General features: G+C 40.6%; 1 protein-coding gene across 1 annotated transcript in view; it reads right to left on the bottom strand.

Annotated features, from left to right (window-relative positions):
• The window catches only part of PTPN13 (protein tyrosine phosphatase, non-receptor type 13 (APO-1/CD95 (Fas)-associated phosphatase)), a gene marked incomplete at its 5' end in the record, with an annotated part of 41,644 nt that extends 30,543 nt beyond the window's left edge, over positions 1 to 11,101 (bottom strand). The window contains 9 exons of the mRNA XM_008948427.1: positions 1 to 99; positions 4,899 to 5,061; positions 6,246 to 6,428; positions 7,048 to 7,200; positions 7,604 to 7,742; positions 7,901 to 8,054; positions 9,054 to 9,228; positions 9,339 to 9,413; positions 10,882 to 11,101. The exon at positions 1 to 99 is cut by the window's left edge and continues 361 nt beyond it. Coding sequence (XP_008946675.1) covers positions 1 to 99; positions 4,899 to 5,061; positions 6,246 to 6,428; positions 7,048 to 7,200; positions 7,604 to 7,742; positions 7,901 to 8,054; positions 9,054 to 9,228; positions 9,339 to 9,413; positions 10,882 to 11,101 — 1,361 coding nt within the window. The remainder of the gene's footprint in view (positions 100 to 4,898; positions 5,062 to 6,245; positions 6,429 to 7,047; positions 7,201 to 7,603; positions 7,743 to 7,900; positions 8,055 to 9,053; positions 9,229 to 9,338; positions 9,414 to 10,881) is intronic.
• Between the last annotated feature and the right edge of the window lie 716 nt (positions 11,102 to 11,817).

Below are 11,817 nucleotides of genomic sequence, written 5' to 3' on the forward strand. Positions count from 1 at the left end.
GCGTGCTGCTGGCCAGGCTGCCAGTACTGATGGCTCGTCCCATGCTGAAGCCTTTGACAGAGTCTGCATGAAGGTTTAGGCTCCTAAATGAAGCCCTTTCTGTGGATTTTTTTTTAAAACAAAAAACAAATTTAAGTTATACACGAGGGCTAGCAAGACCTCCTTGGGTAAAGCATGCATTTCAAATGCTTGCTCACAAAAGCAGAAAACCAAAAACTCACACAAAGCACATTTCCCTAGATGCTCAGAAGTATGTGACACCAATTGGTGCCTATAAACAACCACCATGTAATTTGCTCAGGAAGCAAATTTGGAGTTAATGACATCACACTAACCTGACCATCTACCACTCTGAAGTCAGACCTGCACTGCCTGCACTGAAGACTGTACTACTTTTAACCTGCTCATACAAATATTTTCCAAAATTCGAACAAATAGGGCTCACTCATTTCTATGCTATCAGACCCTACCAGGCTTCCATCCACCACTTAGTTTTCTTCACATGAGTCCCTGACATGCCTACAATGTAGCTGCAAAGTTATGAGGGCTTGGTACTATCTCTACCTCGTTAAAGAATGTCAGTTCACTCAGGTGCACTTGGGAACTTTCCCTGCCAGAAACATCCTAAATGGTTTAGCACAAACCGGAAAAATGTTGACTGGGGTTTGCCAGACTTTGACTCATGAACTAGGGTTCCCTTAAGCAGCAGAGAGAAACAGGTTTTAGATTGTAATTCAACTACTGTCAGCTGAATCGTGGGAACTGTCTAGGTGGATGTTCTTAGCTGAAAGGAAATGCAAGATAATACAACTTAGTCTAACCTCCTCTTAAATCAGAGTAAAGCTAAGCAGGTCTCATTTCTATTAGCCTAACTGCCTCCTAAGGCTAGCAGTTAAGTTCCTGTGGCTTGGCTCTTGCACAGGAACTTGATAAGCTGTGGCAACATGTTTGCTTGTTGGAGCCTTGAAAGGAAAGCAGGTAACCTGAACCCTTAATAAACTACACTGATGTCTTCGAGTCACTTCACAGGGAAGCCTGAAGAAAAGCAATCCTCAACCACAAAAATTTTTCTGATTTAGGGTTAACTAGTGCTTTTTTAAACTCTACATACAGGTAGGAAAGAAGCTGCTTTAGGAAGCTCCACTCTTAACTCAAAAGGAAAATGCTACTTTCTGGTACTCACCAGCCATGAGTGTCCCTAAACGCTTTAGTATTCACCACTGAAGAGTGCATTTTGCAAATGCAACCCCAGCACTGCCATTCTGAAAGACATTCCTTCCTCCAATACCTAAGGCAGGAAGTAATTGCAACAGTAGCTCATGCTTTCTCTGTAACAGGCATACAGATTGAGATGGTTTAGTTGTGGAAGGCTTTTTTTTTTTCCTCTTTGAAGGTGAATTAGTATACGAATACCACTTCCCTACCCATACAGAATACCTCCTCTAGTCATAGCCACCAGATAGAAAAGATGAGCTACATAAGAGTGGTTTTGCTCAATCAGACCAGAGATCCCCAAATCTCAGCTTCCTGATTCTGACAGAAGCTACCAAAGACACTTGCTCTTGTTGTGTTCCCATCTTGAGAAGAGTACCTCAATAAAATATTCTAAGGTATCTTCTCTTGATGTTGTACTTGCCCTCTGCAAATACCACACAGGATTTCCCTAGGGATTTCAGATTAATACTTTCATGTCGTTATCTGTATGGACATTAGGCATTTCACACCTTCTGTCAATCCCTTAACTGAAAGTTCTCACATGCTCAAAACTCGACCTTCAAAAGGCTGATTTAACCCTCACTTCATTTTTGTGGTTTTCTATACACCCTTTCAAGAATCCACATACCTGTCTTAAAACTCAGTGTGTGGTTCTGCTCACTGCACAACCACAGAAGCTGTGCAAAAAAAGAAACCATCATTCCCCATGTTATAGCCTATCTGCTTCCTTATGTACCATAAAATTGCTATTTAAAAAAAAAACCAACAACTTATCTTTCTCTATTCCTGCAGAAAGAATTTTATTCAAGAAGCACTTTCCTTTGATTTTTCAAACCTAATTCTATTAAATTTCCATGTGTTAAAATGGTTTCTACCAGGTCACTGAAGACAGTACAACAGATGAAAAACAAATTCCAAAGAATCTTCCAAAGCATTTTAATTTTCTGAAGTTGGCTACTTTCCCTAACAGAAACTGCAAGTGCTACAGGCACATGCCTGTGCGTGCTGTGGTTCTGTTAACCCAGAACCAGTCTCCTTAAACAAGGAACCTTCAAAACCTACACTTGTGCCTTCAAAACCTACACTTCCTGTGGTGACCAGCCTTGAATTAATAGCGTTGTCACCTGCCCTTTTCCCTTTGTTGTTTTGCTGAGTACTTCCAACTGGTCAACAACCAGTTTTTACTGTATTTTAAGGGCTTTCAAAAAGGAAAACCAACTTGAAGCTTCTGCAGGCCAAGAACAATGCTTCCAAAATACTGCCTGGGATTCTACTGCTGGAACAAAAAGAAAATCGTACTTATAATCAATATGCTATTTTGACTAGCTGCTTCATCAACGTTTTCTCTTATCTGTATTACAATACTTTCTCTTTTTAAAAACATTATTCTAGCAACCCTATTGTTATATACATATGTATTTCCAGGAAATAGAAACATGGCTAATCGATTTAAATCAGCAAAGCTAGGACAAAAGCAGGCTTCTTGTTTGAATGATTTTTACTTTTAATAACCAAACGTAATATAATTAATTCTTCTGGTTATGAATGACTGATGAAATCTGAGACCTCTGAATTCCAACTGATTTGCACTGCACAGAAGCAAACTTACTTTCCAGACTCCCAAAGCACAGCACACACTGGATGTGTAAGAGCAGTCAAGTTTGCCTAGCCAGGAAAGCCTTCCATGTGCTGCTTTCCTTTGCCATTCAAGAGAAGCGAGCACTGAACCTAGAGAATGGTACAAAGGCTTTAAGTCGCTGGTCCTATTTCTCTATGCTAAATTGGCTGAGCCCAACAGAGTGGATAAAAGGCTGCAGAGCTGCCACGAACTCCCCCAAACTGCCCCCCTCTTTTTTTTTTTTAATTAGAGATCACAATCTCCACAGCAATGGGGTCAAGCTCCATGCCAACTATGCTGGTGGAAGTCCGATTAGCAGCAACTGGAATGCAGACAGATAAATACAGAACAATGAAAGAATGAGCAGGCAAATTGACCAAAATAGCATGCCAGGCTGTGTGCTGAAGGCCAGCCAGCCAAGTGAGCTCTGCTCCAAATAATGAATAAACTAGTATAGGGGTTTTTTTTCAATGAATGGCAATTTTCCAGTTAATATTTTCTATCTAAAAAGAACACCTTTACATTTTCTGTTATCACATAATTAGATGGCAATTCTGAAGAAAAATTACCAGTATCAGTGCTGTTCCTTACTTAGGTCCACCTAGCATTAAGTAGAATAAAACCAGCTACACCCACATCTTACAGATGCAGCATCATGAAAAGCTCCCTGCTGTATTTGCCCTCACATGATCACACCATTTTATCTCTAATTCCACACTATCAAACCAATTAATTTTACATTAAAAAAAAAGGTAAAAATCCAATTATCACCAAGTTCTTTCTGAAAAAAGCTAAAAGCCATTAATCAAATGGGAAAGCACTTCTGGTGACCCTAATTTTAGATTCCTTTTATATTAGAGGAGCTGCTGGGTGCCAGCTCTATGGTCTGCCAAATCTATTTTTTTCCCCTGAAACAAAACCTAAACAAACGTAGCTAGCTGATTTTCTTTGTAGTATAAACCCTCCAAATGTAGAGCTACACATACAGAACCATGAATCACTGCCTGGAAAAGACCTTCAAGATAAGAGTCCAACCATTAATGCTACTCTACCAAGTCCACCTCTAAGCCATATCCCCAAGCAACACATCTCCATGGCTTTTAAACACATTCAGGGATGGTGACTCAACCATCTCTCTGGGCAGCATGTTCCAATGCCTGACAACCCTTTCAGTGAATAAGTTCCTCCTAATGTCCAGTCTACACCTTTCCTGTGGCAGCTTGAGGCCATTCCCTCTTGTTCTATCACCAGTTACTTGTGGGAAGAGACCAGCACCTTCTTCTCTACAGCGTCCTTTCAGGAAGTTGTAGAGAGTGAGAAGGACCCCTACCTGAGCCTCCTTTTCTTCAGACTAAATAGCCCCAGTTCCCTGAGCTGCTCATCATAAGACTTGTTCTATCTAGGTCCTTCACCATCTTAGTTGCTCTTCTTTGGACCTGCTCCAGCACCTCAATATCCTTCTTGTACTGAGGTGCCCAAAACTGAACACAGTACTTGAAGTGTGGCCTCGCCAATGTCAAGTACAGAGGGACCAATCACCTCCCTGGTCCTGCTTGCCACGCGATTTCTGATACAAGCCAGAATGCCACTGCCCTTCTTGGCCACCTGGGCACACTGCTGGGTCATATTCAGCCACTTGTTGATCAGCAACCCCAGGTCCCTTTCTTCTGAGCAGCTTTCTAGCCACTCTTCCCAAGTCTGTAGCCTTGCCTGAGGGTGTTGTGGCCCAAGTGCAGGACCCAACACTTGGCCTTGTTGCAGCTCATAAAATTGACCATGGCCCATCAATCCAGTCTGTCCAAGTCTCACTGTGGAGCCTCCCTACCCTCAAGCAGGTCAACACTCCCACCCAACTCGGTGTCATCTGCAAACTTACTGAAGGTGCACTCTGTCTCCTCATCAAAATCACCGATGAAGATGTCACACAGAAGTGGTCCCAATACTGAGCCCTGAGGAACTTACATGTAGCACTCGGCAGAACTACTGAAGATCAAGTTCAGGTTTTCTCCTTAGAAAAATATATGCAGGTTGCTATTAAAAATCAACATGGCATTGCAGTCCTTACCAATGTCCTGAGTGTCTTGGTTGCTCTGCCTGGTTCTCATCTGTAGCTGGAACTTATGCTGGGAAGAGCAGAGGTGCAAAAGGTACTGGCAAGTCTTACTATTGTCAGTCTGAAATGCATGCTTGATACCATCTGACGTGTTCTGCAAAGTTATTTTCTTCTTCTACACAATGGAGAAAGAAAAGAGTTGAAGGCAATGATTTCTTTTAGGCTAGAAATAATTTCGTATTTGCTTGTGCACAGCTACAGCATTCTAACTTTTCTGAAGCAAAATGCACTAATGGGAATGATCCATTTACAACCCCTATTTTAACAGAAATTTGAGATTTCCAAAGTAGCACTTTAAAACTGCTTCTGAACTAGCTAAGATGGTACTTTATTATGTTTTACTCTGTCTCTGTTACTGTTAGTGCTGAGTAATGACAAGCAGTACTATTAAATTCTGAAGGATGAGGTTTTCAAAAGCCTCCAAGGAAGTCACAAGGGGTGCTGCTACTAAAGAGAAAACAAACGAGATGTCGTCTAATTATGAAATCTATTAGTTAACGTTCCAGGTTTTAAATTTATTTTTAATCATTTTTAAACCTTTACCTATTCCAGTTACAATAATTTCACAGATGAAACAGGTTATAGCTTTTCAAAAAAGGTATCTGACAGATTTAGGAGTACTGCTTTGAATACCTGTATAAAGGTTAGCATTTAAAGCTCAACATCTCATTAAAAACCAACCATCAGATTACGGTGCACCCACTAAAGCTGGCTGTTATTCTCCAGGTCGAGTGTCAAACTCTGCCATCTATTCAACTTAACTACTCTTGGAAATAAAACAACTTAAAAGCAACATAGTTGCATCTCTTAGTTATAAGGCGTACTGGCCTTTGCCAGTACCCAGTCCTCTAATGCAGGATTCTCACTCTGGTGCTCCTTCACTACCCACATCCCATATGGCAGCAAGGGCAGATTGCTCAGAAATGCAGTAATTGGGCAGAGATTCTCCTCATACGAAGAGTGGCCTCTGATCTATCTTCATAATAGGTCTTTTTCCTTAGAAGGCAGAGAAGCCATGTTTCACAAATACAGGTTTGCCAAAACACAGTTGCTAAACTCTCTTCTGAGGCTGGAACCTCAGCAGCATAGAATGCAGGCTAAGAAAAAATGTTAAAACTCCCAAACTTTAAGGCATCAAAACTCCTATTACAACCCCATACAACACAGCTCAGCCACACAAAATGCGGTTACACTGTAAAACAGCAGCTTAATTTGCAAAAATAACAAACACACAAACCCACTGCCTCAAGATGCAAACCCAGCATGTCAAGACAGAAAGAAAAAAACAGCCCAGCTTACACTGAAGGATATTTTCTTTGTTTCTCTCCACGGGAAGCGCAGTACAGGTGAGCGGGCACCGTTGTGAGCCTCAAAAATAACAACTCCTTTGGAGCACACTCCCAGCAGGATACCTGTTTGGGATCTCTTCTCAGGCAACACATGATGAAGATGAACTCCATATTCTGTGAGCCTCTGACACAACTGTACAGATCAATACAACAAAACTTCTAAGAATATGAAGTTCCGTCTCTTCCAAGTTCTTTGTATGTTTACATAAATATTTTAATATATGTTTATATACGTGGATTTTAGAAAAAGATCCCTTGCTGCCTGGTGATTCCATTTACACAGTTTAAAGATGTTACAACATAGATCAGCTGCTCTAGAAACCCTGAGTCTTAGTAGTATCCCTTGATCCACCAAACACTACAGCAAATAAACCTAGCATTTGTAAAAAAAACTTTTTTTCCTCTCCTCTCAGCAGAAAGAACAAAGGACATTGTGAATGTAGGGTATGCTGCCTCACACGCATAGCTTCCTTCAGAGCAAACACAAGGACCAATAGTTGCTTTTCACTAGTTTGAACTAAAGCAGGAAGAGTACTGATTGGAAAAAAATGAAAGGACTTCCGGCCCCTCTGTTACAATTTCTTTTTCCCTGTCATGATGTGTCTTTTAAGAAGATCTTTTCAGCTTTCTACCTTACAGTGTTATTCAGAACATGATCTTTTGCCTGTGGTTTCAATGAAGTCCATGCACCCATATTGCCACAAGAATTTTCTTAAATCACAGATTAAGGAATCAAACTGCTGCCCACTTACCTTCAAAAATTCTAATTCAGTGTCTTTTTCAGATGCACCCACATAAGTGCTGTGCAATTTTGGCAGCTCTTCCTTGATGTAGGACAGATCGAGTTTCTCCATCACTCTAGCTGGGATATAGTGTTCTAGTCTGAAATATGACATGCCATGCACCTACAACATGAAACATTTTTGTGATAGTACCTTCATATACTGCTCTATGAACATGAATGAAACATTCACTTTACAGAGAATCGTACTTTACAGCTGACTAAGAGGAAGGATTCAGAATCTCAATTCTGACTCAGAGCTTCATTTCACATATGGCTTCTTCCTATTCAAGCCTGACTCTGCTTCCACTGCAAAGGGAAGGTTCAACAACCAGATCTTGAACTAGATTCTGCAGCAGCCATGTGTTAGACTAAAAGAAAACTTGCCCACAGCAGAAATTACCAGCAGCATATCAGCTGAGTTTCTAGTCCAGTGCAAAGCTGTGAAGCATGTGTGGCAGCTCACAGTTCATTCTTTACTTAAGCAGCAAGAACACAGTTTCTCAAAGGTGAATCTGATGGTGTACCTCTGCCTGGTAATCTCCATACTCAGCTTGGAGAGCTAGGGATGCTAACAACAAGGCTGTCTCATCATCACAGTGCATCCTGTCTTCCAGGATGTCCTTCCGCAGCTGTAGATAGTACTGGTGACAGGTCAGCGTGTGCCTACAACAGGGAAACAAACCAAAAACCACACAGAAAAAAGAATCACACCATCTTTGGTACTCTTCCTCCTATAACTAATTTCCATTATTTTATTCATCTCCAATTTCTATGCATTAATTTAGGGCTTAGGGGATTAAAAAAAAAAATAACACACTCACTGTATAAGACTGACATCATCCACAAAAAACTTTATGCGAAAAAACAGAGTGAAGTTGACAGGGGGCTTGTTCTTCTTCTTTGGTTCTTCCTTCCATCCTTCTGGAGCTACTTTACTTAGCTTTACGTCAGGATCAACGAAGAAAAACTCATTGTCTGCCATGAATGTTAAAGGGAAGCACATGAGTAAAAACATTAAAACCAAATACTTTATCTGGAGGATCAAGACCAGATTTACAATTCTGAAATTTGGGGTTGAACACTAAGGTTTTCTGTTGCCTAATAACGGCTTATAAGCAGAACAGCTATTACAGGGAACACTGAATAAGGGCAGAAGCAATAATTTTATGGTTATACTGAAGACACTGTAGGCGAGTTACCTCCCACAGTAGCTACAAAACAGGACCAAGGGTTTCTTTAAAATTTCAAATTTCTTATTCCATAGGAAATCCAATTCCTTCTCTTCCTTACTACTTCTGTCCAATTTACATTTTGCAAAACGTTTTCAAGGCTTTCTAAACTGCCAAGAGCACCAGCCACAGACAGAGTAAGATCCTGGGCTGCTAAGGGTATCTATCACCTGTCAATATTCTAAGCACTACAGTTCTGCAACAGCCTGTGAGATATGCCTACAGATGTGAACACATCAGTTTTGCCACAAGGACCTTCTACCCAGTAGGGGAAAAAGGTCAAATGATCTGTTCTCATAGTAAAAAAAAAAAAATCAACATCTCAGGAGCAAATTTTTTTTTTTTTCTTAAGGCACCTCCTTCTATACAAAGAGGCCCTCTATGCATCCCAACGGGCTTGCCTCCACAAGAGGCTGAAACACTGCCTAAAGCATATTAACAGAAGCCAATGTCCCTTCACATCTTGTGAGGAGTACTAGTCAGAGTGAGGGTAATAAACAGCAGGGAAGAAATCTCAGCCACCAAAGGGAAAAGGCTGCACAAGGTGAGCTGCCATTACTCAGGCAAATGTAAAATTTCATTGTCCAAAGTTGTCCTTCACTGAGGAATGTATTTTGCCTTACTACAAGAGAGCATAACTCAAAGTAAACACTTTGTAGATGCCAAGCAGGCTCATCTTTTCTCAACACCATATAGCTAATTTTTATTCTGTACCATGTGAACTACATCAAAACATTATTCTTACCTCTTAAAACAGCCAATCCAAAAAAGTGATGTTCCACCAGGCCAATATGGGCAACAACCATATCAAAGACATCTTTACATATCGTTTTGGTATCACAGGTCAGCTCCAGCTTCTGCCCGCTTAGAAGCATCACATTTACTTTTCGCCTAGTGTCATCGTTCTTCCCTTTCTTAGTCTACATTTTGTGGAATAAAATATTCATAATGTTCACACTTGTGATAAAAGTGCATTTGTTGCTTTAACACACTTTCCCTGCCACTGATTACCAAATAGCCCCATTCTTACCAAGATAGACTTTGGTAGATCCAAGGAGATGAATGGCTCAATCGTCATTTTCACAAACTCAGGGCCAAAGAAATTCTGCAAATCACAAGAGTATGAATGAATACAGTGTTGCTGGAACAACAGACCAAGGCACATTTAACTCCTGCGCTGCAAATGCCAAAGAGAAACCAAAGCCAGAACTAATAAAAGTGTACTGAATTCTTCCAATAAGCTGGTAAATCTACAGAATCTGATTGTGCCAGATACCACTGACAAGCTACAGTGCTGGTGACATTACTCTGCCTATTTTCCTTCCTTTGCTGAGCAAAAAGCCCATACTGTAAAATTATTTGTCTTCCTTCAAAATATGGGGTGTGGGTTGCATACTGAAACCATCTGGGCTTATCTCAGTAAGCAACTGCCTGACATTACTGAGGTTTTCTTCACTGGTGGCAATTCCACCTTGAGAAATCTCTGCCTGTGGCATGCAAGTCTCATCTCCTGAAGACTGAAATGTTTCAGCCTCATTTTATCTGCTGTGTTCAAGTAGAGATCCTGGCCAATTTCTGTTTGCCTGTAGATAAGTACATCTTCTAATAATTCACCCTGTAAATTATAGTAGATAACTGCCCGAACTGTTAACAAGTCCTTGGCACAATACCCACCTCAACACCACATTAAAGAAGGGGTCCGTGATTCATGTTGTAGGATAACCTTCACTGGCTACTGCCTGCTGTGTACTGTATGGAAAACATCTGCACATAAACCTCTTAAGGGCCGGGGGGAGCCAGCCTGGTTAGTTAAAGCCTACATGAACTGGTCAGAGTGCTATGGACTAGATATTATTCTGGATTAGGACAGCAAATCCACCTGAGTCTTTTTTTCAAGTTTTCCCAGCCTTAAAAAAAAAAAACAAAAAAAAAACCCCAAAAAAAACCCCCAAAAAACCAAAAGCCAATTCACTGAGAAGAGCAGCAGAGGGGATCAAGCCATCACCTCTTCTAAACAATAGCAACTTTATGCCTCTGTCTCCCTCCTTCTCCATAATCTTGTGTTTCATCCACACACCAAGACAATTGGGAAAGGAAAGGGGAAATTGAGGGTGAACTTAGAGGCCAAAAGAATACTCTCTGCATTTCTTTACCTTTCCAACTTGCTAATTTCATAACCTTTTATGCTGGTGGGACACACATCCACACTCAAGAGAAATAAATGCAAATCGAAGTGGCTGAAAACACCAGAGAATACATGAGAACACTACACCTTAACTTTGTTAGGACAGCATATTGTTTAATTGATGCAATCTTTAGTCAGGGCTTGCTGTCTGGTTTAGCATCTCTTGATACCACTTTAGGCTAAGTAGCCACTGATGCCACAAAATCTCAGCAGCTTACCCTGTGAGAGTAGGTCTTTCCTGTTAGGTCAACACCAAACACCTGGTATTTAATCTGTTGATGACTGTTTATTAAATGACCCAGGTAATGAATCCCACACATTAGAGTTTCAGCCAAGACACTGCTCTGTTTCAATGAAAGGAAGAGTTCACCTGAGATCAGGGCATTACCCTCAGCTTTCTTTGTGTCATGACTGTTTCCAGGGCTATCTCTCTCAGCGGATCTCTGGTGATGTCAAGCATTGAGGACCTAATTGCATCTCCTGGGTAGAGGTTAGGTCGGGACTGCCTGAGAGCCATTCTAGCTTGCAGCTGCATCATTTCTTCTTCCTGACGCTTCAGCATCACTTCTTGACTTACTAGATTGCCTTCAAATGGTGCTTCATGTTGCCTACAGTATAGTCAGAAGGGATGAAAAACATTAAATGTAGGGTGCCTAACACGTTTTGCTGCTTTAAACACTTACCTGAGTGGAAAACCAGAACACAAAAACTGGTCATAAAAAGACTACATTAAACATAATATTTATTCAGCAGTCAGGAGGTCAGCACTGTACAGCAATCCATCAATACAGACAATGAGCAAACATACTAAGTTTCTGCAGCTGCCTGTCATTTATTCATATGGAAATACAGACTCAGCTGCAGACTAAAAAATACTTGACAGCACAACCCAATGAATTAGTAAAAAAACAGTGAACACAGGACGAAGAAAAATATTAATGCCTGGAAAAAATACCTTAACTTGTCTGTTCAAGCAGGGACAGTGCAAAAGCCATGCTTGAAAACATGTTAAAGAAAAAAATAAAGTAAGTGTGCTTTATACCAGTAAGTATTGCTTCCAATCACTTTCTCTACCACTACTCTTTATGAACTCTTTGCACAGCACTTTTATTCCCTGATTTTTCCCAAGCAGTAGTATAGCCTGAAATATTTATATAAATATTTTATGTGTATCAACATCCTATATAGTGAATTATTCTAAATGTTGCACTCTAACATTTTCATTATCTTATTTTGCTGGATAAAAAAAAAACCTTATCATTAGTAATCTGGGAGAAGAGACCAACGTCTGCCTCAATACAATCTCCTCTTAGGTAGTTGTAGA

Source organism: Merops nubicus, unplaced genomic scaffold (assembly GCF_000691845.1).
Source record: "Merops nubicus isolate BGI_N331 unplaced genomic scaffold, ASM69184v1 scaffold46919, whole genome shotgun sequence".
Taxonomy (NCBI): Eukaryota; Metazoa; Chordata; class Aves; order Coraciiformes; family Meropidae; genus Merops; species Merops nubicus.